General features: G+C 42.5%; 11 protein-coding genes across 11 annotated transcripts; 4 read left to right on the plus strand and 7 right to left on the minus strand.

Annotated features, from left to right (window-relative positions):
- Positions 1 to 1,323: 1,323 nt before the first annotated feature.
- Positions 1,324 to 2,655, minus strand: EAF02_009824 (uncharacterized protein; the record flags this gene model as incomplete). The annotated part of the gene is made up of 2 exons (XM_038905872.1): positions 1,324 to 2,381; positions 2,439 to 2,655. The coding sequence occupies 2 exons, from the start codon at positions 2,653 to 2,655 to the stop codon at positions 1,324 to 1,326; spliced, it is 1,275 nt and encodes a 424-aa protein (XP_038754295.1).
- A 1,911-nt stretch (positions 2,656 to 4,566) lies between these two features.
- On the minus strand, positions 4,567 to 5,454 carry EAF02_009825 (uncharacterized protein; the record flags this gene model as incomplete). Its single annotated transcript, XM_038905873.1, has 1 exon — positions 4,567 to 5,454. The coding sequence occupies one exon, from the start codon at positions 5,452 to 5,454 to the stop codon at positions 4,567 to 4,569; it is 888 nt and encodes a 295-aa protein (XP_038754296.1).
- Positions 5,455 to 5,498: 44 nt separating this feature from the next.
- Positions 5,499 to 6,931, minus strand: EAF02_009826 (uncharacterized protein; the record flags this gene model as incomplete). Its single annotated transcript, XM_038905874.1, has 4 exons — positions 5,499 to 5,876; positions 5,921 to 6,280; positions 6,388 to 6,457; positions 6,504 to 6,931. The coding sequence occupies 4 exons, from the start codon at positions 6,929 to 6,931 to the stop codon at positions 5,499 to 5,501; spliced, it is 1,236 nt and encodes a 411-aa protein (XP_038754297.1).
- A 1,610-nt stretch (positions 6,932 to 8,541) lies between these two features.
- On the minus strand, positions 8,542 to 10,330 carry EAF02_009827 (uncharacterized protein; the record flags this gene model as incomplete). The annotated part of the gene is made up of 4 exons (XM_038905875.1): positions 8,542 to 8,604; positions 8,671 to 9,041; positions 9,096 to 9,699; positions 9,767 to 10,330. The coding sequence occupies 4 exons, from the start codon at positions 10,328 to 10,330 to the stop codon at positions 8,542 to 8,544; spliced, it is 1,602 nt and encodes a 533-aa protein (XP_038754298.1).
- Positions 10,331 to 11,419: 1,089 nt separating this feature from the next.
- EAF02_009828 (uncharacterized protein) lies at positions 11,420 to 11,941 on the plus strand (the record flags this gene model as incomplete). The annotated part of the gene is made up of 1 exon (XM_038905876.1): positions 11,420 to 11,941. One exon carries the CDS (start codon positions 11,420 to 11,422, stop codon positions 11,939 to 11,941), a length of 522 nt encoding a protein of 173 aa, XP_038754299.1.
- Positions 11,942 to 12,296: 355 nt separating this feature from the next.
- On the plus strand, positions 12,297 to 13,389 carry EAF02_009829 (uncharacterized protein). Its single transcript, XM_038905877.1, has 4 exons — positions 12,297 to 12,360; positions 12,491 to 12,606; positions 12,814 to 12,881; positions 12,997 to 13,389. The coding sequence occupies exons 2-4, from the start codon at positions 12,525 to 12,527 to the stop codon at positions 13,147 to 13,149; spliced, it is 303 nt and encodes a 100-aa protein (XP_038754300.1). The 5' UTR covers positions 12,297 to 12,360; positions 12,491 to 12,524; the 3' UTR covers positions 13,150 to 13,389.
- A 350-nt stretch (positions 13,390 to 13,739) lies between these two features.
- EAF02_009830 (uncharacterized protein) lies at positions 13,740 to 15,960 on the minus strand (the record flags this gene model as incomplete). Its single annotated transcript, XM_038905878.1, has 3 exons — positions 13,740 to 15,020; positions 15,075 to 15,152; positions 15,421 to 15,960. 3 exons carry the CDS (start codon positions 15,958 to 15,960, stop codon positions 13,740 to 13,742), a joined length of 1,899 nt encoding a protein of 632 aa, XP_038754301.1.
- Positions 15,961 to 16,554: 594 nt separating this feature from the next.
- On the plus strand, positions 16,555 to 19,040 carry EAF02_009831 (uncharacterized protein; the record flags this gene model as incomplete). Its single annotated transcript, XM_038905879.1, has 3 exons — positions 16,555 to 16,790; positions 16,848 to 18,636; positions 18,708 to 19,040. The coding sequence occupies 3 exons, from the start codon at positions 16,555 to 16,557 to the stop codon at positions 19,038 to 19,040; spliced, it is 2,358 nt and encodes a 785-aa protein (XP_038754302.1).
- A 698-nt stretch (positions 19,041 to 19,738) lies between these two features.
- EAF02_009832 (uncharacterized protein) lies at positions 19,739 to 21,724 on the minus strand (the record flags this gene model as incomplete). Its single annotated transcript, XM_038905880.1, has 3 exons — positions 19,739 to 21,339; positions 21,396 to 21,449; positions 21,499 to 21,724. 3 exons carry the CDS (start codon positions 21,722 to 21,724, stop codon positions 19,739 to 19,741), a joined length of 1,881 nt encoding a protein of 626 aa, XP_038754303.1.
- A 477-nt stretch (positions 21,725 to 22,201) lies between these two features.
- On the minus strand, positions 22,202 to 23,497 carry EAF02_009833 (uncharacterized protein). Its single transcript, XM_038905881.1, has 2 exons — positions 22,992 to 23,497; positions 22,202 to 22,934 (listed from the first exon to the last, which is right to left on the minus strand). Exons 1-2 carry the CDS (start codon positions 23,068 to 23,070, stop codon positions 22,471 to 22,473), a joined length of 543 nt encoding a protein of 180 aa, XP_038754304.1. The 5' UTR covers positions 23,071 to 23,497; the 3' UTR covers positions 22,202 to 22,470.
- A 222-nt stretch (positions 23,498 to 23,719) lies between these two features.
- On the plus strand, positions 23,720 to 27,149 carry EAF02_009834 (uncharacterized protein; the record flags this gene model as incomplete). Its single annotated transcript, XM_038905882.1, has 4 exons — positions 23,720 to 23,941; positions 23,996 to 24,475; positions 24,523 to 25,233; positions 25,299 to 27,149. 4 exons carry the CDS (start codon positions 23,720 to 23,722, stop codon positions 27,147 to 27,149), a joined length of 3,264 nt encoding a protein of 1,087 aa, XP_038754305.1.
- Between the last annotated feature and the right edge of the window lie 90 nt (positions 27,150 to 27,239).

Consider the following 27,239-nt stretch of genomic DNA (forward strand, 5'->3'; position numbering starts at 1 on the left):
AAAACCTTGATTGGGTGGAAAGATCTCGAATCAGGCTGCAACTCTACATCGATACAAAGGAGGAGAAACAAACGACTATGCATTCGAATGAGCTTTGTTTTTTTGATCGGCACTTTTTCGTGGATTTGTTGGAAACCTGAAATGCAATGACAAGGCGGAATGTACCAGGATGATACCCGGGTGGTGGTGGATAGTAACAGATAGTTTGGAAGAAAAAGAAATTTGCGGATTAGCACTTATTTGGTTATGTCTGCTTTAAGGCTGCATTGCATTGTTGGGGAAGCTGCACTCTTCGTTTATTCTGTTTGGGATTTGTATTGTGGGCTAACAGACTTTACGAATGGGATCTGGTGTTTTCTGGATATCACTTGGCAGTTTAAGGATTGGTTTGGAGCCTCTTGAAAGGCAGATACTCCGAGTTTCGTGAGCACATATGGACATATTCTCCTTCCTCCAAAGCTTGCCCGAACGGCTTGACGAGAAGCATCTGGACTTCTAGTGTCATTGTATGCATTTCCAGACGATATTGTACAGATACTGGGTGAGCTCATACTGGATTATGCCTGAATCATTCAAGGCAAGGAACAACTGGGGATTTCCCCTCGGAATCATTCAAGGCGATAGTTAGAACCATCCGAGTTATCTCACTAGCAGGAGTCATCCGTCATGGTCAAGTCAGCCTAGGAGTTCCTCCTGTACAAACGTTTCTTCGAGCGCAGGACAGTGAGTCGCATTCATCTTATCACATCACATCACATCAGAGCCAATTATGCGTTTGTGTTTCTCATGATAGTAATCAACGATGAACTTTTGACCCGGAAGCTGCCCGGGATATCCTTAGTATGCAATAAATCAAACGCTATAACCACCAACATAGAGCCCCTTGTGATCAGGCTCTTCCTTCACTAGACTCGAAGAATCTGGAATAGGAATGAAGAAGTCGAGGTACCGTCACTCGCTGTAAGTGTCGTAATAAGTGGGGAATATTTTGTCGGGGTTATGTATATTTCTTTGTGCAGAGCAGCTATGTGGCGAAAATATGATACAGACGTCCTAGTCTGGTAGATTTTGCTCTGACAAAGCCTTTCAGATGGAAGTCGCTCAAATCTGTTTGGCTGCAGATGAGGTATGGCGTGGGGCTCCTTTCGCTGTTGGTTGCATAGATGTATAGCGGGGGGAACAAGATGGTCAATGATATGGCTTTTGACCTTGATGGGCCCTTCCCTTAATACGGAAGGAAATTATGACCGAAAATGTGTGCGTAGGGGATTTTTGCTTCTATAAGACTCTTACTCTAGAGTCAATCTCATCTCGCTGGTTGCCTCACTCAGTACGTCTCCAATACTTTGCACCTGGGCCGGTGCCCTTCTCATACTTTGGTCCAGCTCGTTGTGCGGAGTTTGGATTCCCATTTCGATTCGGTCCGGAAGATGCCCCAAAACGCCAACTAGATGTACGAATACTATCCAGTGTGCGAGGTTGTCGTGGCGGTGGCGGTGGTGTGACTTGACGTGTACGTGGTCGAGGCATGAACATGTCTCTACCTTGAGCCGCACTTGGATCACATGGATCAGCAGCAAATCGGATGTCGAACTGCTCTCCTAATCCTTGTGCCGCGACTTTTTGCTTGAAGCAGCGGAATGCCATTCTCGACTGAGCTTTGATGCCGCAAAAAGCTAACTCTACCACCTTTTGATCAGTCTTGTGATCCCATTCCTTTCGGGAGATGATGAATAATTTCATGTCTTTGCCAAAGAAATCTAAAAGATCTTGAGCGGAGAACCCGAAAGATCGTGGACCGCGAAGTTGCACCACGCGAGATTGATGGCTTTCATCTTCTGGGACAGGACACTTTCTGTTTCTGTTCCATTCTACTGTGATTCGCTGCCCGAGAATTTGGATCCCATCACCTATCCCACTATCCGCGAGATATCTTTCTGCAGCTTCGCGTACGCAAAAGCAAAGTCGTGCAGCTGCATGGGTCCACTCTTCATTCGGTGCGTTCCACGCAACAGAATACACTTTCCCGTGGTGAATCGTGGAGAAGAGATCTGCCATCTCAGCTTTGGGGTGGATGTTCGTGATGTGTAGTGCGCAGGTTTCCTGAGCTGAAGTCAATAAGTCGTTCAGAACTTCGGCGGTGATTTCACCCTCGTATTTGGGGTTGGGTTGTACTCCGGCTGCGTTGAGTAGAGCTTGGATCTCTGGTGTGATCATGGCTCGTTCGCCTTTCTTTAATCGAGCGGGAACGAAAGGGATAAGGGGTTGTTCGCTGGGGAGAAGACCTCGCGATGGTGGAGGTGGAGCTTCGATCTCTGTGTCGGTTGTCATGGTGCTGCATTCCTCCTCGGAGGTCTCAGTATCGCAGTAATAGTGAGTGTCTTCTCTTTATGTCAGTAATTACTCTGGATGATGCAAAAAGTACATGGAAGACGTACCAAAAGATATATCGCTAGTATCACCCGAAGTCTTGCTTGGCTCTAACGCATTTCTTGCACCCTCCATGGTCGCATTCATGATTTCCTCTGCAAGACCAGTTGATGAAGTTGGTGGTATTGAGCGAGGGGGTTTAGATGGATCGGTTGTTGTACTATTCTTGCCAGGACCGCCTGAGAAGATGTTTCCTCGACCAAACGATGGCGGGAAGTTCGACATGTTGAATATTCGAAGATTGCAGCGGGATGTATGATTCGAAAGCTCAGTTGTTTCTTGCAGATCGAGGAAGATTAGAAGATATAGATCTTGAAGGTGTCTTTAGATCGATCTAGCAGACGTGTGAATCTTCGAACTCGGTCTTGCGCGTACAATCACGTGGAATTAACGAGACTGAAGAGGATTGTGAAAACAAAACTGGTGCTTAATGTCCGCTATACAGCGACGGGTGGATTGAAAACAGTTTTTTTATTCCCCAAAATGGTTTGTCCAGATGCAAATGCAAGAGTCTCGAGCTCTTGGAAATGGAAAGAACAAGGAGATTTGTTATGGTAATTAATGGATCGGAGATTGAACCAGGGAAATGTGTGATGTGGAAGATATCTCGAGGTTGGAAAGATGGATGTTCGGAGTTTGTGAAGTGGGGGGAGGAGATTGGGAACTTGGGAGGTTTTATGAGGGGTTGAGAAGTTCGAGATGAGTGAATAGTTGGGGATGGGTGAATGTGTGATGGGTTTTGGAAGTGAAGTTGTTTTTGGAAGTACAGGGAAGGGTTGTTTTAAGCGAGGGGATTGGAGGGGATTGGTTGGTTCGAGGGGGTTCGTACGGTAGCTAGGTAGCTAGGTAGCTATGTAGGTGGTTTTGGTTCGTTTAGTAAAGTACTACGACTAGGATTTAATTTGGTATTGAATTTGATATTGAGTTCCTGGTTTAACTAGAATTGACTGGGAGTGGAAGATACTGGAATGAAAGGGTTATTGTGAGAAGTTTTTATGGTACGGTACCTATATATCATGGAATGGAAAGAATTCAAAGGATAGCCAGAGGTACATGATGTTCTTACAGGATGATTGGGGAATCTTGGTGAATGTTGGAGAGTGCTTAGCAGTGGGTATATATTGATGAGTGAAAACTATTTTGTGAAATTGTGTCTGAAAAGTTGGTGGTTTTTTCACTGTATGTCATTTTTGGGTTCTTTGGTGGTTAGAGAGAATGTGTGTATTCTTGGATGGATGGAGGGCTTGAATGTATGGGTGGATGGGATAGAGTCTAATCAAGTTTTGGAAAAGAGAGAAAGGAAGATATGGAAGAGCAAGGGATATAAAGAGTAGAGATTTCAAAATATCATTTGTCTTTTTGGATGCAACTCAGATCAGGATGTTAGATGAGTAGGTAGTGTTAGATAGTTTGAGACGGTGTTGATACTGGACTAGAATGACTTTTGGGAAGGGATTGGTTCGTGTTGGTGTTATGGTGTGGGTTGTGGTGTGTGTAAATGTAAGCTGTGGTATAGACTGAGGAAAGTTGGAGAAGTGGGTAGGGTATTTGATGGTTTGGTGTCTGCATGTTTGAATGTTGGTTTGGTATGGAGAATTAGTGGATGGATGGTTGTTGGGAGTTAGGTATGTTTCTTCATGTTTAGAAGGATAGAGAGGGGAGGGAGGGGGAAGAGTGAAGGGGGAAGGGAGAAGGGGGAAGGGGTGTCTGGAGATATTTAGTCATCATAGATATGGAGCTGAAAGCTATAGAGTAGAGATGTGAGATTTCATCAGGATAATTGTATTTTATCTATCTATCCCATAATTCAGGAGCTGGTACTTGGAAGTTTGGAGATCGCGCTCGTTAGGGGGAGTAAAGGATTCATGGAATTTGCCTGACGCTATTTCTTAATTGAAGAAAGAAAGTGAGTGAGATGAGATTGATATGTGGTGTTTCATAGTGTTTATATATCTTATTTAGATACCTTTGCTTATAGGACTTGTTTGCTTGCTTTATCTTGTTTTGTTTTATTGGAATCTGTTTACGGGAGCATTCCATTCGTTTGTATGGATTGGATATTGTAGCAGTATATTGTATTGTATGTAGATTTCAGTGAAGTCTGAAAAGATCTTGTATATATTGGTTCATCTCATATCAAATCAATTTAACAGTTTTCATAGTCCAAGATTCCAACCATTCCGGTTCATGATGAACCACATAATTTCCTACTCTTTCATAAACTTCTATTGTATCATCATCGCGATCCTTATCTCCATCAACTTTCTTCAAAATCAAACACTCAGCATATGGTCTCTCATCCCCATCATCTCTATTTGTTGACGCAACAAGCAAAACAATATATGCTTCCTGCATCCATTTCTCCTCTTCAATATCAATGACTTGTTTACCATGCGCATGCGTCTCCCAACCCGTCATTATCTGCACTCCTAGATCCTCGTCCATTTTCCAAAAAGCCTGTTGCCACCCGTAATTCTTAGACCACTCCGAAGCTTCAAAATGCGAAATTCCGGCCGGATCATCAAAACAATATGTACCCGAGTAACCATCATAATCATATCTTCCCAGATGTCTCGTTTGCCATGCTCGTAGAACAGGAAGGGTCAAACCCTCAGTGATTAGATACGCAGATTCTATCTCGCCGTAAGGATTGTTCTCGACTTTCGGGATTACATGATAGTCTATAACTTTCAACTCGGCAATTCGATCTTTAGGTGCGATGACGGTGCCCCGATGGAATTTGACGCGATCGTTCGTTACGGCCCATGACCATGAGGGCGCACGATAGGGCTTGATGTGAAGACATCCCAGTTTCATTTCAGGAACCCAACAAAGCTCAACGAGTAAATCGCAACTCCACAAGCCGGCAAGATAATCTCCTCCAATGGCTGGCTGAAGAAGTCGTGATACACCTGAGATTGCAGGGAGTTTATCGATATCGTATGTCAATTTTCTTTGACAGTATTGCCAAACGATATCACGGAAACTGTGAAGAAGTATGAGTCGTTCAATGTCTGTAATCATATTGTTGTCCTGTGTGGTGGAATGAAGAACTGGTAACAAACGATTTATGTGCTCTTCTTGTGGAAATCTGTATCCAGGGGCATTCCTTTAAGATCGTGAAATCCCTGTGTACATCCCCAGTATATTTGTTTTTTTCCGTAGTAGATGTGACGAGGAGATAATACGGATTCTTGAAATGTCCAGCCTCTACTACTTAGCGGAGAAGATTCTGCCAGACGATGTAAGTCTTCGTCATAAACATCCCTATCTGCAGGTTCCACTCTGACGGTTACCTCCATTCCATTATCATCAGTAAAAGTCAAATTGGTGGATGGCTTTTCAACTGGCTCATATGCAAGATTTGAAATGATACCTCCAGTGCTGGCCTCTGATGACATTGCATATATTGTGACCAATGCATCTCGATACACTGTTCCCATCTTCTGAGATTCTTGTTCCCAGTCATGTTTAGAGTCTTGGATGATACACAGAGAGTCAATCCAGAGATATTGACTCCTAGCTCTCTAGTGATAGTTATGGCATCTCGAAAATTCGCAGGCAACAATTGAAAAGGAAGCTCGTTTTGGTATTGTCGTAGTGTTGCTGTCGTTGATGAAGTGGGTATCGGACCACCCCAACAGTGACTCAACGCAATATAGTTGGCCATGATTCCATTTGAATGAATGATTCTTGTCTGGTTAGGCGTAACATCAATCACGCGAGTGGGAAGCTGTGGTAAATTGGTATTGTGACAATCATGACACTCTAGGCATTCTCTGAGCCAAGCCCTCGTAATATCGAAATTCAGTTTAGACCCAAGATCAGGATTGATTTCGGCACTTCCTATCTGGAAACCTTTCAATTTAATTGGAGAGTCTATGAATGAGGCAATGATAGATTAGCTTCTGCAGACACTAGCTGCCGTCAGCTCAGATACATTCGAGAGTAACGTACCGCGTTTGTGACAACCGTCAAACGTTGCTTAGGGACCGCGAAAGAGTGCCCATGATTCTTGATGTCAGATCTGAAAATCTCCGATATTACCAATGTGAACGGAGATAGTATCAAACATTTGTACTTCATCAAGGGTAGCATCTGGATACACATGACTACTATTAATCGAGATCTTAATATCAGTCTCCCGACGACGGCTGAAATCTGTCCAGTAAATCTCGTCCGAGTTATCTCCTTGGCTTTCTTTGTCCTCCCCTGGAATGCGCTTCTTCAAACAGGTCAATATCACTTCACACAGATCACACCCCATCTCTGCGGACTTCACAAGATCTTGAAAACACTTGTGATGTGGATAAAAAGCCATTGGCTTTTTTTCCTTTGGTGAATCATCCGGATTCGCCAGCGACGAAGTCCAAGCAAACGGACCCATCAAATCTCCCGTCGTCGGTTGATTCGGAAAGACATGACCTTTGAAGTCTATCTTTGCGAGGTCGATAAGGTGAGCCAGAGAAAGATTGGCACAGTATGTACATCGCTGTATCATGTTGAAAGTAAGTGTAAGTCTATTGCCAATGGGAAAAGGGGCTTTAGACTTTAATTAGTCGGTAGATGCTAGCGGGAAGTTTGCGAAGAATGAAATATATGCTACATCGACTCGAAAGAAAATACCCCGCGTTATAGTACACAAATCGACATACCCAAAGTAGAAGTAATGCTTACTGGCACGTCAGAATAGATCATAGATTTGATCCACAGGATTTGTAATTTGAAGATCCCATGTCGAATCTTGAGTAACTTCACAGATGAATGATTTTCAACTACATCGGGAACAAATCCCTGCCACGTGATAAAACACCAGAAGTATAAAAATAAGTTGCCATTTGGATATCATATGACCACTAAGTAAAGAACAATAGCAAGATAGACCGATCAAAAACAATACTCAAACCTCACCAACAGCTGAATTCCAATAAGAAACGAGATCGAAGACCCTTTATATCAACAGGCACATCAACACCCCTCCAAAACCCAGATTTAAACTCATAAGGTATCTTCAATACAGAAACAAACCCCCTCCAAAATAGTAATAGGTAAAGACTACTAAGTCATTTACTCTACTCCCATGTTCACCGATATAGTATCACTAAATACTCCTTTCCTTGTCCCTCCGCCTTTTCTGCCCCTAGCCCCCTTCTCTCTCCTCTTTTCCCTATCTCTACCTCTCCATGTTTCACCATCACCTTCGCCAATTCGTTCTCCCTCCGTTTTCTTCCGCGTCTCCTCACTTCTCACTTTCACCGAAAGCCTCTCTGGATACAAATATATACCTACGACATGACTCCATCTTATACTTTCCTGCAAGATTCCTTCATCTATCTATCCATCCATCCATCCATCTCTCACCTCACTCCATCACTTCACTCCACCTCACAAGACCAATCAAATCACAAAACCCAACACAAACAATCCATCACAATCCAGCATAATAACATACGAACATAAAAATCCATTATATTCTCATGTCAATATACCTACCCAACCTAATTATAAAGAAGGTCCAATCCTCAATCCTCCAATCTTTCTCCATTCGTATCTTCTCTCCCTCCAAAATGCAAGTCCGTTCGCCCCGAATTTTGCCTGCCCTTGCCGCCCCCTCTCCAAAATCACAACCCCCAAAATCCTCAAGATCACCCACCCCCATTCGCTATGCAATTCTCATCAACCAGATGAAGCCCAAGCGTCCCAAGAAAGGCATCGCCCTTAAAATCTCGCCATCACTCACAAAATTGATTCGAAAGCTTGAAAGGAAAGAAGAAGAAAACGATTAGGTAAAGAAAATAGGCAATGCCTGGTATATTATTACTCCACTCCACCCTCTCAAAAACGAGTGAAGACAACGACGTTGTAGAATTATGACTACCTTAGAATTCTTATCGTATCGTATCCATGCCTCCATCCATCCATATTCGCTTTATTCTAAAAGTTCTCCTCCCAAGCAAATCGACCGACTCGGCCGGAAAGCATAACCTTATGCATGATAGGAAACGATACCCCCCATAATACTCATCCTCATTATTGTGAAGATAAAGATCTGGGATTTGATCAAGGTGATGTTGTGTATCGGTTGGTCTGTTGTTGTATAATGTTTTAAGCTTATAGCTCGTGTTGGATGTTTTCGATTTCGTTTGTAAATAATTTGTAATTGTTTTCGTTCATCTGTCCATCCCCAAGGAAATTAGAAATTACGCCTCATACAAAAACACATGCAGAGAGAGTACTAACCTTGAGAATCATATTAATAGGTTTGGCCTCCGTTTCTCCTTCAAAAGCCGTGAATAAAACCTGTGCCGAAGTAGTTGAGGGTTTGGGTTTAAATTCCATAGCTTTCAGTACTACAGTATTCAGAATAACTCTGTGAGTATTTTCTTGTCGCATGACCAATCGTACACTATTTCCTTCTAGCATTGATGAATCGAAACTGCCAGGAATTGCATGACCGTTGTCGTCGAAATCGACGCATGATTTTGGTGCATTAATTTTCAGAGTGCCGACTCCTCTTTCCTTCCAACCTAGCTCCTTGGATCCCATTGCGAACAATTTAGCTCGAATCTGTAATATGGTTGCTTCGTCGGCTTCGCCGTCGTCAATGTGGACTAGATTATGATTAGAAACAAGAACATATCACAATCGCAGAATCAAATTTTTACCTTTCTTAGTCTTTTTCTTTTCCTCAACAACTGCCCTCTCCCCTCCTTCCTCTTCATCGCCCTCAGCACCATCATCGCTATCGTCTTCGTCATCGTCAGAGTCCTCGGCATCACTAGCTGGAGCACCAAAGGGTTTGGCTGGCTTGCTGCCTAATCCAGCATTGTCTTTGCCCGGAGCTGCAAAGCTCGAAAGCTTTGGTCCAGATCCACCAGCAAATCCATTTTTTAATCCACTGCCAAATACACTCCCTGATGCTAGTCCACCAAAACCTGATGTGGCACCGCCACCGAATGTGCTTCCAAATCCAGATGTAGATTTTTCTGCCGAGGAGCTTGAGATCGAGGATGTAGGTGTGGAGCTTGCTGGTTTGGCAGAGGCAAAAGATCCAAATCCTGAATGTGGTGATTTTGCCCCCGAACCAAAAACGCTAGGTGTAGATGCGCCGATTGTGCCAAATGGAGAAGTACTAGCAGATGCTAAAGCGCCAAATCCTGAGCTTGCAAATTTATCACCAGATGTACTTCCAAATGTTGACTTGATAGGATTCTCGGTGGATGATTTTGATGTTTCGGTAGTCTTCGATGCCTCGTTCTGGCTTCTCTCCTGAGAGGGCGTATTAGCAAACTTTTAAATACTTTAGGGGCACGACATTGAATAAAAGTAGATCTACCTTTGCTAAAACTTTATCTGATATTCTGGATGGTTCTTGTGAAGTATCTCTAGGTCTCTTCTTTTCTGGACCTGATCTCATCGTTCGACTCCCATTTAAACTTCCTTCACTAGTAATCCCATTGTTTCTCGCACTATCGTCTTCCGCCTGATTTGTATCGTCATCTTGATCTCTGCCACGCTTCTTTTTGGGCGAAGAAACTCTATCTCTCATTTCCTCATCTTGCGCATCAATCGACTCAGCCTCGGGCGTGGTCTCTTTGTCTGTACCGGACATATCCTTATCTTCTGTTTGAGTTTCTGATTGTGGTATCTGCGAAGGTGTTTCTGTAGGCAACGGAAGCTTGTCTGAAATGCTTGTGTGCTTTAATTCTTCACTTGCAGCCATAGTAGCAGCATCATCTCTTTGTGAATTATCGTTCTCCCCCTCTGTCGTTGAAGTGGGAGCTGGGGAGTTATGATTTTCTTCAACCATATCGGATTTGGAATTGGTCGATTTTAAATGATCTCGAATTTCGAAGGATGCTGAAGCTGGATCAGCTCCAGTGTTTGAAGGTGTAGCCATTTTGCGATTAATTTTATGTAAATCTTTTTCTGTTCACAAAATTTGAATTGAAAGGGTTTTAACTTTGGGAAGAAGAACTCGGTCTGCGGCCTGCGGTCTGCCCCTCAATGCCAGCAAATGCGGCTCGCGTTACTTTTTAGGCGATAGGTTGGTTGGTTACCTGGGCAAAACTTTGTATGACTGCAACTTTAATTTGATATTCAATTTGATATTCAATTTGATATTCAATTTGATATTCAATTTGATATTCAATTTGATATTCAATTTGATATTCAATTTGATATTCAATTTGATATTCTATAACTATACAATTTGAGCTGTATAAGTATAATAACTATTCAACATTCACATTTTGCGTTCGAACTTTGATAAATGACTCAGCTGTACCAAGAATTATATTTCTCGAAGTCGAGATCACTTTGAGTAACTCGAACGGTTTTCAAGGGTTTCAAGGATTTTCAAGGGGATCAATTGTTCTTTCATGGCCATACATTCAAAAGTTTGTCTGGAGGCTTCAGGCGAATTTACTCGTATGATTGATATTCAAACGACATGAGGAATGGTGAATTACAATTCATCCAGGAGTCCTAAAGATTCCCAGGAGTTCAATATCTCTGCTTTGAACAGATGGTCATGATCAGACATATCCATTAGCAAGATTGGCAACGAGAACAGGCAGGTAAGATTGTTTGAATGAAGTCGATACGGTTTTGATACAAGACCGACCTTCTTAAGATTAAGATGATACACCAGCAAATTGGCGATCTATTTCCAGGTAATAAAGGGGAACTTTCTATGGAATGTGAAAACGGGTTTGACTTTGATCTTACTACAAATCTACAAGTGTAAACTTCAAGTAAAGACTGGATAATTGAGATTTGTTAGTTCCGCAGATCTCGAAGATTTATGTTTTGGCAACTATTGATAAGTCTTACCTAGATACCAACTAATTATAAAAGGCGACTATAAGTACGACAATACAATCTCCATATTTTGCACGACCTATGAATTTCTATATCTGCATTCTCCAAAAATCATTATCAATACAATCCTCTAGCTTTTGCATTTTGCAAGAGGAAAACCACAATCATGGGATTATTCATCAAAACTTTCATCTGCTATCTTGCTACAATTGCCCTCTCCGTCTCAGCCAGCGTTAATCTCGACGTCCAATCTCTCACTGTGGACGTAAGCAGTTTCAACAAAGAAATATATTACTATGATGGCTCCATTGGTAATTACACTCTCATAGACGCCGGCTTCACTACTGTTCACAATGGAACTCAAAAGGCAATCGCGGATACCATTGTCCTGGTCCCATCTGGACCATCCGAGTTGCATGAAATTGTGCAGCTGATAAGTCAAAGCTTACGTTCTTATATCGTCCGACTGATGGATGACTTGAAACCGAAGAAATCGGACTTTGCGTCGAATGATCTTCTGGGGAGCGTGATCGCGAGATTGGAAGTGATGAAGAATGATTTTCAAGCTTTCGAAAAAGTCTTGATTGAGAAGCCATCTGAGGAGGAGTCATTGCCACACATGATTGAAGCCGCTTTTGATAGTATTAATAGTGCTGTGATTACCGCTATTGATTTTCTTGCTAATTAAGTATTATTACGGTGCAAGAGACGGGTCCTGATAGGATATATGATATTATAAGAGGAAAGGAGGAGCTCGCGGTTGTTAATGGAAACACGAATCCCATATGGAACAAGACATAATAGAAACCAATAAACAGTATTTTAATAAGAAAAAAACCCATCCAATCTCAATAAGGCTGAACCCCTAGCTCCGCCTCTTGTAACCAGCATTATAAGACATAATCTACAAAATATGAAACATATCAAATCATCCTCCTTCCCCATCCAAATCACAGATATCACGCGCCTATCGCGCTAAACGCCACGTCGGTATAGTTCAAATAGCCGATGCCCCACCAGCAAAGCTCCCCTCACCCCGCCATATCCCTTTCTTCCAAGGTTTACTCAACCATCTTCCATTTCATCACTGAATCCTCATACAATATCGTAAGTCCTCCCGCTTTCATACACCGTTCATTTTCATCACTCAAAGAGAAAATAAATCGTCCTGCCAAATATATCTGCGGAAAATTATAAGATGATTTGCTGATAATTCCTTGTTTATCTACACATACAGTCCCTCGAACGAATAATCACACAAATCATTCACAATGTCCGCCTTTGATACCGCAGTTGTCGATTCCAAGAAGCTTACTAGTAAGCCTGGATCTGATGATTTACTCGAGATTTACAGTATGTGTTTTTTTTGCTCCCGCTCTACTCTCTTTCAGCTCCGCAGATTTGGTACAGAACCGAGGCTTGGGAAAAACATAGTTGTGATCGAAAGCTTGATTCGAAGCTGGTGGATGATGAATCGCAACGAAAGGATGATAAGCACAGATACATAGTAGCATAGCAGAAAGCGAATGGAAACATGCTAACACAAGATGCACCAAATAGGTTTATACAAAGTAGCCATCGATGACGACATCTCCAAAGCTGAGGCTCCAGGAATGTTCGACATCAAGGTTCGTTCTTAATTTCCCTCTCTTCTCTTCTCTTTCCCCCATCACTTCCACCTCCCCCTCTTCATCCCTCTTTCCCAACCAAATCCTCACAATCTAACACCCCTCCCAACAACAGGGCAAAGCCAAGAAGAAGGCGTGGCAAGAAAAGGTCGATTCCGGCATCACAGCCGATGAAGCTAAAGAGAAATACGTTGCCAAGATCGAGGAATTAAAGGAGAAGTGTGGATATGATGCCGATAAGGTTCCTGAGGCTGTTGGAGGAAACTAAACTTTCAATGGAAGTACTGGTTTTGCGGAAGGGATGCATGGAGAATATACGAGGATTGCATAGTTGAGCTAGGGATTCGGAGGGACATAGAAATGCATAGTGGATGGAGGATTATGTTTATGTTTGAGAAAGCAAGCAAGCAAGCAAGCAAGCAAGAATGAGCGTATGATTATGCATAAATCAGTTGATACCGTTTCAAACTTTCATGCTTAAAGATATATTTGTGTCGCTTCTGTCGGATTTATTTATTTCTGCATTCTGTTCTGTGATGAAATTACTACCCCGTTGAATCTACTTATGATCTCATCACAAAATCCAAGCCAAAGAGCCTGCAAACCCACATCTCCTCTAGGTGTGTGTCTAGATATGCATACCAATTTTCCAGCTGCGTAAACTCCAAATTCTTCTACCTGTCCAGCACGTATATTCCCGCTTTCTTCCAACCATAATAATCATCAATCTCCCTATTACAAACGCCGTCAACGTCTCGTGGTCAATAGTGAATACTGTCTTGTATCAAAGATTAAACGAACAAAATTTATGAAAAGGGGAAAATGGAGAAGAATCAATGAAACTCCTGACACAATCAATCATGTTTTCCACGTATTCCCCATCCAATCCGGTTCGCTGTATGATGTACTCGCACACCATGGGATATCGTCTTTGCCATATGGAATTAGAGGGAGATCGTAGGGCATTCTTGCGCCTACTATTATCGTGTTGCTTTCTTCCTGATCCTCCTCCCTTCGGTCAACATCTCTTCTCCTATTTAGATATTCTTCCTCTACCTCTAAGTTCTCTTGATTGGCTATTCCCAAAGAAGAGACAGAAGAAGAAGTAGAAGGTGTATCGCTCCCAAAACACGGTACCATCTTCACCTTCTTTCCGCTCTGCTCTTCCTCCCATAAGTCAGGCCAAACCAGCACTCCGATCTCATAACTACAGATTCGAACTTCGCCCGCTGAATTGAGTGGTTCGCCCCATGCTTGCTTAGAGAGGTTGGCTGAAGTAACGAGCATCCAATCTATCGATTTTTGAGATGAGGAATTTGAACTTGTATCTGAATTGAAACGAATGTAGGTTTTTATGTGAGGGGATGCACGTTTGCGGTATGCTTCTTGAACTTTTGGTTCTGAGGGAGTAGAAGATTGAGAAGGAGAGTTGGATGGTAATGACGACGAAGAAGAATGTTGAGCGCCATCGCCAGCCCAGTGACAAAGCATTGGTTTCAGATATGCTAGTTGTTTTCCTTGAGCTGGTGTGAGGATCTTGGTATGAATAGCATTGCCAGATGCGTAACCATTTATGCTCCTTCTGACCTCATCTGCGGTCGGGAAAATTATTTTGAATTTTGGATGGGGTTTCCTCGGAGATTTGGATGTGTTGAGGGCTTTGAGAAAGTGTGTTAACCACTTATCTGTTGGGCCTAGAGATGCTATGGAGGAAATTTGAATCACTATTTCTGGTTGAGTATCGTGGTAGCATGGGACGGTTTTAAGAACGTTGGTGAGACCGGCCCAGCCCCATGCAGTTTGTGATGGAGAGAGCTCGATTCTTTGTTTTCCTGGAACACTGCCTATTAAGGCTGCTTTTATTTCAGAGAAATCGTATTTGAGCAGTTGTTCGACTAATGGTTTGCAAATGATTCTTTTGGTATCATAAGCTCGTAGGTAGTTGAGAATATCTAACTTGAATTCTGTACCTGAGCCTATTTTGAAGGGTTCAATTGGGGTTGGCTTCTCCGGGACGAGAAGAGGAAGATGGGGTGATTTCCATAGAGCTTGGGTCATGTTTTTCCAGTCAAATGGTATCATATTGGCTGTATGAATTATGATTTGAGCAGTGAAGTCGTGTCGGAAAAGAATGAGCATCTATTCACGTTAGTAACTGGGGGCTTAGTTGTAGATCTGTTAGGGGTGTAATACCTTAGAATGATGGGTCCCGAACATCTCAGGCATGTAAGCTGTGAGAAGCTTGATATTAGGATATTTCAAAGCTTGTTCCTGAAATTCATCAGCATGATTTCAATTCCGTGCGGGGGCAGCATCGATATGTATCAGAAATGTTGTTCTCTGAACCTTCAAGCCTCGACATAGCACTAAGACCGAGAGAAAGAAGCACATGATAAATGTAGGGGTAGAGGAAACTAGGAACATTATGCAAAAGGAACAGAGTTGCTGTATTATTGTGGAGCGAAGCGAAAAAGCCTCCACGGCAGTGGCCCAGCGGAGCGTCATCCAATTCAGCCAAGGAAGAAAGAAATCAGCGTACCACAAGATTGAGTCTGGATTGATCCTCCCTTTTCCAAAACCCATGAATCACGTTAACTCTGACGAGATTCCGTACATTCTCATCAAATTGTTCCATGAGAAAGTCAAGGTTATGTAAATAATTGAACTCCCAACATTCTGATATCAAGGGATCACCAAGAATATCTTTTAGCGATACAGCGTCCACATTGGATGAAGCCGGTAGATCTCGAATTATTGTAAGCTGGAATGGCGACTTCACCACCTCTCGCTTTGTATGTTCTAGCACTGAGTATTTGCCATCCATTGAAATTTTCTCAGAGAATTCAACTGGCTTTTGATCGACTTCTTTCTGGTTAGGATTTTCTTTGTCCTCAAGCATCACCGGCTTGGGACTTCCTGTCCTACGTCTTCGTAATGGAGGTGGTGATATCGATCTATCTATACCCCTCCGTGCAATTTTTGTGTTAGTATTATCATTATCATTAGTAATATCGTCTACTTTACGTTTCTTCTGAGTAAGTTCACCTGAACCTTGACTTTGATGTTGATCTATGGCCATTGATTGGATAGATACCTATGTCTGCGTAGGTAGGACTTTTCTTTGTTCAATGACAATTTATATCATAATTCGTGCTCGAAATGAAGTGGATGGCAAGTCAAGTCGCCACTTCAAGAGATCGATTGTAGTGTTTAGAAAACACTTTATATTGAACTTTCTTGAATGTTCATGACTACCTAGTAATTGCTCACTCGTGATTAAACTAGATACCCCGTACCTAAAAAGTGATAGGAGGAAGGATCCATAATCACGTGCAATTTCGTCCAAAAAAAGAAATTACAAGGATTCAATCTGTTAGCGAACAACGCTAATGGTGCAACTGTGTTCCATCAATTTGTATGGAGTAAATGAAAGAAGATGAGAGTCGAGATCCTTTCTTCACATCACTTCACTCTTTTTATCCCCCACGATACATAACGATTTCTCAAGACGATTCTTGAGTTTACGATACTTATGCGATATATTGACGGTCATATTTCAAATTAATTGAGGACAACGAACCTCTCCTTCTTACCTTCTTTGGCGGATTCGTCGCGACCCGCATTAATCTTTTGATTTCAGGGTGTAGATAGCCCCCTAACTTCGTCCTTCAATATGCGTTTTCTTTCGGTCTCGTTATTATCGACTGTCCTTGCTTCTGTAGTATTGGCACAGACTGGAGAACAATCAGTAGAGAATTCCTCTCCCGATTTACCTGGTGAAGAGGAAGCTGCTGATGTACCACAACCAACAACATTTAATGGAGTTCAAGTCCCCCCTCTACCCGATATAGATGGAGAACTATTTAATCAGACTGTCGCGGAAGGTTATTGGTTTGTTAAGCATCACTCGTGAGAATTTATCCTCTCAACTCGTTGGGGAGATCACTATGCTCACCACGGTTCTAGACCTTATTGCCCGCATTGTATACACATTGCGCCAACATGGCAAACTCTCTACGAATTCTATTATACTTCGAAACCTGTCAAATCGGGAGCTGACGATACCGCATCGACTTCAATGAATACTTTCACCGCCTATTACAACTACCATTTCGGTTCTCTTGATTGTATCGCGTTTGGAACTGCCTGTACAGACCATGGCGTAACTTCTTTCCCAACATTTATTTTATATAAGGATGGTGAAGAAGCCAAACGATTTGTTGGACCTAAAGATATGGAAAAGTTGGGTGCTTTCATCGAGGATAATTTAGAATCTATCAGACCAGGCTCTAGACCAATTGGTGGACCAAAGTACCCAGAAGAACGTGCAACACAAAGTCCAGATTATCAGCCCGGAGCAGCTGCTTCAAAGGAGACGGAAAAGACAAACGAGAAGTCGACAGACAAAGAATCCGATAAGTCATCTGATAAATCATCCGAAAAGACATCCGAAAAATCTACAGAAAAGGCATCCGAAGGATCCGCGCAAAAGCCAGAGACAGGAGCTGAGAAAGTAGCAGATAAGGTCGCAGACGCTGTTGCTCCAGTAAAGGATGCCGTCAAGGATACTGCCGAAAATGTCAAGGACAGTGTTAAGGACGCCGTCAAGGAAACGAAACCTGAAGTTGCCAAAATCACCACTAAGCCTGTCCTTAAAGCCACACCAATTGAGAATAAGCCTTCAAAACCTACTCAAACTGCGAACCCACTCGGTACATCCGTATCCCTTACAGCCGAGAGCTTTCAAAATTTGGTTACTATGTCACAGGATCCTTGGTTTATCAAGTTTTACGCCCCATGGTGTCATCATTGTCAAGCTATGGCTCCTAATTGGGCTCAATTGGCAAAGGAAATGAAAGGGAAACTAAACATCGGAGAAGTCAATTGTGAAGCAGAGTCTAGATTGTGCAAGGACGTCCACGTTCGAGGATATCCCACCATTCATTTCTTCCGCGGCGGAGAACGCGTCGAATATGAAGGACTTAGAGGATTGGGTGATTTTGTTACCTTTGCCAACAAGGCCGTTGATATCGGAGATGGTGTTAAGGATATCGATGCGGCTGAGTTCAAGGAATTAGAGGAGAAAGAAGATGTCATCTTTGTTTACTTTTACGATCATGCTACTACAAGCGAAGATTTCGCTGCATTGGAAAGATTGACTTTGAGTTTGATCGGACACGCCAAACTTGTCAAAACCAACAGTGCTACTCTTGCTGATCGATACAAGATTACAACTTGGCCTCGTTTATTGGTATCCCGAGATGGTAGACCAACTTATTACACAGCACTCGCACCTCAAGACATGCGCGATTTCAGAAAGGTTCTTCATTGGATGCAATCAGTTTGGTTACCTGTCGTGCCAGAACTTACAGCTTCCAATTCTCGCGAAATTATGGATGGTAAAATTGTTGTCCTTGCAATTCTTTCTCGAGACCGCGAACACGATTTTGAAATGGCTAAGAAAGAATTGAAGCAAGCTGCGTTGGAATGGATGGATAAACAAATTATCAATTATCAACGTGAACGTCAAGAGTTGAGAGATGCAAAGCAACTCAGATTAGAAGAAGCAGAAGATCGAAATGATCAAAGAGCTTTGAGAGCTGCTAAGAGTATCAGAATTAATATGGATAAATCTGATCAAAAGGAGGTTGGATTCGCTTGGGTTGATGGAGTTTTCTGGGAAAGATGGATTAGAAGTACATATGGTATTGAAGTTAAGAGTGACGGTGAAAAGGTCATCATTAATGATGAAGATGTAAGTATTCACTCCGTTGTTTTTCTTCGATCATCTCCATTCTTATTGTGGTATACTGACGCTTCAAATAGAATCGACGCTACTGGGATACAACAATCACCGGGAACTATATCATTCCTTCTCGTACTTCAATTTTGGAAACCATTCCTAAGGTTGTCGTGAACCCTCCAGTTATTAAACCAAAGAGTACAGTGGGTTCATTTGAAAAAGCATTCTTCAATGTTAGAGGTGCGATTTCAGGACATCCATTCCTTAGTTTCGGGGTTGCACTAGGAATGATCCTAGGTGCCACGATGTATGGAAGAGGAAAGATTGGTGCGAGAAGAGGTGGTTTCTTTGGAGTAGATGATGGTGGTAAGGATGGTTTATTGGGTGGTGTTAATGGTGGTGGAAAAGTCGATTAAGGGGAGAAAAGTAATTTGAGAATTTAGATGAGAGCATGGTTCTTGGGGATGAAAGAAACGAGATGGGAGATGGGGGATAGGAGTTGATTGAATTGATTAATGGTTTTATGGTAGCGTAGGTAGGTAGGTAGGTAGGTAGGTAGGGTAGGAATTCTTTGTTCAATTTTTCAATGTATTATAAATTGTATCGGGTTAGATGGCTTGATTGCATAACCTTTTGAAGATATATCTATCTATATCTATCTTTTTTGAATTGAAAATACATGTATTGGTTGAAATGAGGATTATGTATGAGGGGAGAAAGAAAGTCTCGCATTTTCATTTTTTATCAGGTTCTGTGTTTTGATTTGGATTGAGTTGGATTGAATTTATTTCGCTTATAAGGTTAGTGATTCTGTAAATATAAATCATTCATCCAACTATCCGTTCATCCAACTATCCATACACCAATCATTCACTCAATCAATCAATCTACCTCACTTCCTATAACCTCACAACCTCACCCCATCAACACGAATCCCCACTCCCTCCACCCCCAGCACACCATTCCCTTTCTCCATTTCTATGTCTTCTAAATTTTTATTCACTCACTCAGTTAGTCGTAGTAGGTATACGTTAGTAACTCTCTATTCACTCACTCAGTCATAGTATAATAAACTCTCCATTCATCCAATCAACTATTCAATCTACCTCGCTTCCTACAACCTCACCCCATCAACACAAATCCCACTCCCTCCACCCCCGGCACACCACCTCCCTTCTCCCCCTCCCCCTCCCCCTCCCATACTCCTCCACTTCAAAACCCACCCCGCAACCAACCCCCCCATCCTCTGCAACCCCCTATCCTTCATCCTCACCTCCCCCTCCCACCTCTCCACCTCCCTCCTCCACCTCCCCCTCTCCTCCTCAAACTCCGCATTCAAAATCCCCATCTCCTCATCTTTATCTAAATTCTCCTCCCGCATTTTCTCAAACTCTTTTTTGAACTCCGAAAGCTCTTCTGCAAGTTTATCCTGTGAAGAAAGTTTTTCTTTCAGATGTGCGATTTGTTGATGCAAAGCAGTCGTTTCGAATAGATGCGTACGCGCGGCTTGGGAAAGGATGTCGGATTGGAAATCGAGGGAGGAGGTTAGTTGGGTTATACGGAGAGAGAGATGTTCTTTTTGGAGGAGTTCTTGTTGGAGAGTTTGGATTTGCGTGGTGAGGTGTGTGATGATTTGCGTGGGGGAATGGGGGTTTGGGGTTGGAGTGATTGGGTTCTGGGAGGTGGAGAGTTGGTGTGGGGAGTTGTGGTATTGTGTGAGGGTGGTCATGAGGAGGTTTTTTCGCGGGAGTTCGGATTTTGGTTGGGAGAGTTGTTTTGTTAGGTGTGGGGCTGGTGATTTGGGGTGCGTTTCTTGGGGGGTTTCTGTGCTGGTTTTGGGGAGGTGATGGATTGATTTTAGATTTGAAAGCTCGAGTTCTAGTTGCTCTATTTTTTGAGTGAGGTGAGGGGCTTCTGGAGCGTTTTGGATTTGCTTGAGTTCGCGTTGGAGTTTGGTTGTCTTTTCATGTTCGGAAATGTAGCGAAGTCGCCATTTCTCTGTGGTGAGCTCATCTCCTTTCCGTGTTTTCGTCTCGAGTTCAAATCGCTTCCGCAATACATTGATTTCACCCGCGGCTTCTTTCCATTTATCCTCCCAGTTCTTCGCTTCGAGATTGAGTCCGTGTGCTTGTTCTCTGAAAGATTCCAATTGTTTTTGAAGTCTCTCCTTATCCTCGATCTCAGCACGAAGAAGTCTGTTGAGATTATCTTGTACATCGGCTGTTTCCTTGCATCTATTCTCCCATTCCTTGACTTCGTTCATGGCTTTTTGTGCTTGTTGCGACGAAACATTGAGGCGGTGTTGTAATTCTTCTTTCTCGAGTCGGAGGACCGTTATATCGACTTTTCGGACAGCTGGTGAATTGGGATTGATAGTAGAGAGTGAGGAGGAAGGTTGTTGTTTTGATGGGATGACGACAGCTACGGATGTTCTTGGCGGTGGTGTTTTCTTGTGATTTCCTGCTGCACCGGCCATGGAATTCGCTTTCCTCTTTCGACTTGGTGGATTTGGTGTACCATCTCCATCTCCTTTCTCATTCCCATTCTCATCTTCATCGTCGCTCGACGGAACTGTTCTTTCTCGCCCATTGACTCTTTCTGGTGTTACAGGGAGAAGTCTGGTACGTTTCGCAGGTGATGGAGATGAAAGACACGGTTTCTTGAATGGTCGATCATCTGAAAACTTCGCAGCTGGAGAGGATAATGTGTGTTTTTCTGAGAGATGTATTTAGTGGTTAATTCATATCAAATAGAAACGTATTAGTACTTACTAGTCTTCTGATGATCTGTTTTGACAGAATGGGGAGACAAGAAAGGTTGTTGACCTATCACTTTTTAATCATCGCAAACCTTGGAAGAGATGTAATCACTTACTATTACTCTTCTTGAGACTTTGAGGAAACAATATTCTTCGTGTTGGAGGTAATATTGGAGGAACGACTTCAGAATCCTTCTGGGGAAGTATTGGAAGACTTTGTCTTGCAGGCGCAACTTTCTCTTTTGGTGGTTTATGAGCTTTTCCCGGCTTGTGGAGTTTGTGAGTTGAAGATTTATGAGGAGATTTATGAGGAGTCGATCTCTTATTCTTATTCGATGTCATGATTGTACAGAATTGATAGCAATCACAAACGGTTTCGTACTTCAACAGAAGTGCCGTTGAATAAATGACTTTGAGTATATAACACTTGGAGTGATGGATTGTGGAATGAAGAAACTGATAATTGAATGGAGGAATTTGTTTGTACTTCTGGTTCAAATCAAAGTATGGAATGAGATTTGGTTGACTCGAGAATAAATGAAAGACTTGTGATATAAAGAGGGATGTCTGTGGGCAGCGACGGGAAGTTGCATAAATTTGTCAGATCGTGCCGAAAGAAAAAGAAATTAAAAGGAACAAAAGTAAAAGAGTGTAATAAGCCACATGAGGGGTTATCCGGGAGGAAGTAAAAAGTGAGAGTGAATTGAAGTATGAAATGAGTGAAGTAAGAAAGAATTAGCAAAGAAGTGAAGTAAGAAATAATAAATGAAGCTTTACACGAGTTTGTCGTCCTATGTGGAATGCTAAATTGTTGCTTGAACAACGAGATAACCTCAGACGAAAACAACCATTTCAGACGGTATATCTTGTTTGAAGGGATTAATTGATACCTAGCTTCAATACCTAAATTGTGTTTATATCTGACCGGTATTCAAACACAAGTACTCAAACACACACTCTTGCTGTTCCTCCGTCTTACCTCAAGTCCTCTCGAGTCCCTTAATTTTGATATCCAACTTGCTACACTCATTTCTGAGTCTGATACATAACCCATCAACCTCATATAATCGATCTCTCAATTGTTGATTCTATTTGACTAAACGAGAACAGTTCTCTCCGCATTCTGTGCAAAGCCCATTTGCTGAAGCCAGTGTTTTGCTCCTCAACATGCTTATTCTCTCGTCATCCTCGATTCCCATGCCCATCGTTGCTTCAAACTTCGGCCAGGCTGCTTTTGAAAGTGCTGTTTTGGTGCGGTCCAATTGTCTCATCAATTTGCATATAGTCTTATCTCGTCTCCCAATCTTTCGATTCATCTTTTGAATTCGTGAATCTTTGATATCAATTGTAGACCTCATAGCTTGAATCGCCCGTGCTTGTTCGTCTGCTGTCTCTTGCCAAACTCGAACCGTTACAGATTCTGCTGCTGATTTTAGAGTTGTAATAGTCTTATCGAAATCATGAGGCGATTTGTTAATATCAGTCTCATCCACAGCGATGCTTGGAGATTTAGGTATCAACAATGTGCTACGTCGTGAGCTGCGACGAGAAGCTATGCGAGATTAGCATCACAGTATTGGACCAGGTATATTCATCTGGGAAGCCGCACTACTTGGAAGGCTCGTAGAGCTATAGTGAGGCCGGTATGGTGCCTCAGCAAGAGATTGTCTTTTCTTTCTGGAGGACATTTCCACTTTGAGATGATTGCGAGAAGTTCCTGCGACTGTCAGACAGATATTGGGTAGAAATAGAGATAGACTCTTCAGAAAGAAAGGGAGAATATGGAAGCAAATAGGCAACGAGCAACGATAAGCTCTCAATCATCTCCCTTGTTTTGTTTATTTTGTGCCATGGATTTGCCTGTCATTTTATTGCTTTTGATTTCCTCCCTGTGGCTTTTGGCTGCGGACACAAACCTTGTTTTGGTATGTAACCGCGCAAGGATTCAGATCATTCGTGCATCTAGTTGTAGTCAGCGAGAAGGCTAGGTAGGTAGGGAGAGATAATTCTGTATAGCAATGATATCGAGGGAAAGCTCCTAGATATAATTCCCATGATTTGATGATGCCCGGTGAGGTTCATCCAAGAATTTGAATCTAAAAGTTCCCCGCATTTACTCGTAAGATACAATGACGGAACTGAAGCTTGTGCGGGTCAAAAATTCAGTAATTGTCCGTGCCATGGTTCGGTACTCGAGTAACCTACTCCCGAGCTTAGATCCAGATCCAGACCAGGAACACAAACGCCAAAATCGCGAGAAATCACGAATCCACCTGACATTTTCCTTCCCCCTCACCCCTCCTCCCTCCTCCCCTCATCAACAAATTGGATGCAATCATGGCCGACGACGAAGTCTCTGATGCGGATAATATCCGTATTAGGGATTTTGTAGTTCGATTCCTCTACGATTACAATCTTTCACAGGGCGAAGGCATTTCCGGTACTGCAATACAACAGCCTTATCTCGATCAACTCGATCGCGTCTTGGTAGAGAACCCGGCCTTGATTAAGAAACAAAAAAAGACTTTCAAAATTGTTGTATCGCGAATGCTGGATGAGGTAATAGATAGATCAGATTCTACTTGCCATCGCCATTGTGCTAACTCTAACTAGGGTACAACATTAGAACTGCTTGAGAATAATGAGGGGAAGGGAGTCTTGCGACTATACGATTTTGTCAAGCCTCGAGACATCAATTTATCGTCCACGAGGTCCAACAACGAAACCAACTCCGACGAATATGCCGTACAGCCTCTAGAGCCAAATGTGAAAGTGGAGAAATCGCATAAGAGTGTTGATCGAAAATTGAGGGAAGGCATTGATCCAAAAGGATTGGCGCCGAGATTCAGAAAGCGAAGAATAATAGAGGTAGAAGAGAGCGATGGTTCTGGGAATGACACTCCTTCCATAAGCCATTCCAGGTTGGACAGCAGAAATTCTAGTCCCCAGAGACTGGCACGACCCGCACTTGCGCCATTGGATGGAAATCGAAGAATTTCTGCTCCGGAGCAATTTTACAGTCCATCGGTTCAATCTGAACCTTACCAGCATATGGATTTTTCACCCCATGCAGAACTAAAGGACGAAAATCTGGTAAGTGGTTTCGGCATAATGAATGGATTTGTAAACTAACTTCTTAGTCGTCCCTGCCAATCTGGCTTCAGAGAGGTCTAAGTGAACTTCGTCAAAAATATCCGGATTCTCGGTTTAAAGCAACAGATCTCCACGATATTAAATGCTTGGATTGCGATACCGAACACAAGGTCTCGAAATACAAAAAGACGAATAATTTTGAGACTCATTTGAAATCAAAAACTCATCTGGAAAATGTCAAATTTAGAGTTGAGAATTCGGCTACGTCTCGACCTATCTCCGCAATGTCAATATACTCAGCCATGCCACCACCGCCACTACCTGTGCATGCTCCACCTGTGCCTCCTGTAGCAGGAGTGTCAGAAAACTCAAGTGCGAATGGTGGACTCATAGAAAGCATGATAGCAAACGCCATACAGCAAAGTATCGGTCCTTTGACTGCACATATACGAAATCTGGAAAACCGATTGCTATCATCGGAAAATATACACAAGCATAGATTTGAGGAGATGGCTAGACAACTTGATGAATCAGAGACTCGTAACCGTGAGCTATTCTCTCAATTGGAAGAATGCAAATTATCCACAGAAGAATTGAGCGCTAGACTTCTTGCTGCGGAAGCTAGATCTAAAGAACAAGTCGAATTGTCTAGACGTCTAAAATCAGTGGAACAGGTCAATGAGTCGTTGCAAGCTTCGAGGAGTAGTCATTCAGCCCAACTGAAAGATGTCCAAGGCAGCATAAAAGTTCTTAAGCAGGTAAACAGTGCTCATCGCACACAATCTGTAGAGGAATTGCCGAAGAGACTAACATTTTCCCTTAGGCACCAATACCAAGCATTGAATCTGCCATACAAGATCAAGGCAGTCGACTCTTTATTCTCGGTCGGCAGTATGAAGGCACAGCACATGACCTATCACGTCATTGTAAACTGGAAGAAGAATTTCGCAGAAAGATGCTATCTCAGATGGAAGATGAACGTCAAAAACTTAACGAACGCGTCAACCTTTTGCAGACTGCATTAGCTTCGAGATATGAAGATATTGAAGAACTCAAGAGCAGAGTTTCGCGTGGCCCCCAACATGATCAGAGCCAGTTCGATGCTTTGAAAACGCAGATTAGCTCGGACCTTGATACTCAAGTAAGGCAATTTTCCGGTAGGATAAAGTCTATTGAGAAAAAGATTAGCCAAGATTCTACAAAATTCACGGCTTTGGATCACAGAACTGCCGAGTGGATTGATACTACAGACAAGAAGCACGATTCTAAGCTTGCAGAGCTAGAGACCTTGATAGGTGAAAATTTCGTCACTGTCAGAGCTGATATAACAAACCATGTTGAAAATCTAAAGAAACAACAGACAGAAAAGAAAGGCTCAGTAGAAGCAATTCTTGAGGAAAGGCTAGCGGCCGCAGAGAGAACGATTACGGCCATGAAAAATCAATTGGCTGGATGCGAGGTTCGACTTGAAGCTGGAGAAAAATCTTTCGCACATTTGATAACGAATGTTGGTCTCGACACCAACCGTACAGAATTATTGACGTCTGAGTGGAAAAGATGGCAATCAGATCGCGAAGAAGAACTACGGAATCTAGATACCGAGGTTATGAAAAATTCTTCTGCCATGGAGAAATTACAGATTGAGCATACTGCATTCTTAAACTCAACTCCGAAGATCATTCAAGAAATGGAGAAGCGATTAGAAGAGCAAGGCCAAATCTCTAGCACTCAACTTCAAGAAAAGCTTGAATTATCCGAGGCAAATTTGACACAAAAGATTTGTTCGTTACAAGAAACTCAGGTAAAGCACCGCCAGTCTACGCTGGAACTTCACCACAAGCTGTCAGATACAATCATGAATAGGATGGATGAGAATGTTCGAAGTTTGGAGAAAGCATGTGAGGATTTCACTCTGAAATCCAGAGAGAATCAGAAAGTCAATGCAACTCTCATGGATCAAAAGATGCAAAATCGATTAAAGAATGAAGCTCAAATTAACAAGGCAATGACTGAATCTCTGATTCAGAATTTTGTATCCAAACGGGATCGCGAATTACAGGCTAAATATGAAGAGACATTTAGGCCAATGCTACTGAAGTATCTGACAGAGAAGGATGAGGCATTAAGGAAGAAGTATGATGAGAACATTGAAACAGCATTTCAAGCACGCATGCTAGCACGGGAAACCGAGCTCGAAATCAAGTACGAGGAAAAATTCAAGCCACTCATTGAAAGTTTCTTGACAAATCATCAGAAGTTACTCAGAGATGAGTATGAAGCCCGCATCGAAAAGTTATTGAATGGTGTCAAGGATGAAATCATATCATCGGATAAGGAGAACAGGAATCCAAGTATCAAAACAGAAGAAGAGCTCAAGTCCCTTGTTCTTAGTCTTACGGAAGAACGAGAATCAGCTTTTTCAAAGAGACATGGAGCGCATATCGAGGAACTGGTTGACACGCATCGAATTGAGATGGTGTTACTTGAAGAACAGACTCTAGAGCGTCTATTGACTTTGGAGCAGATGATTCAAGATCAAGGACAGCAAATTGAGGATTTGGACTGTGTACTTCCTTTGGTATTATATGATGTAAATGAGTTGATGAAGAAACGGAGACTTCGAGATCGTGGTTTGAGAAAAGATCATTTTCGAGTTGGTAAAAGTGGTAGATGATGGAAGGATGGGGTAATATGAGATGATGATGAGAGCATTTCTGTGGGGATGGGATTGAAAGATAAATACTCGATGTGATGATTTTGTGGA

The sequence above is a fragment of the Botrytis sinoallii genome (genome assembly GCF_014898435.1).
Source record: "Botrytis sinoallii strain Bc 23 chromosome Unknown BSIN_022, whole genome shotgun sequence".
In the NCBI taxonomy this organism is placed as follows: domain Eukaryota; kingdom Fungi; phylum Ascomycota; class Leotiomycetes; order Helotiales; family Sclerotiniaceae; genus Botrytis; species Botrytis sinoallii.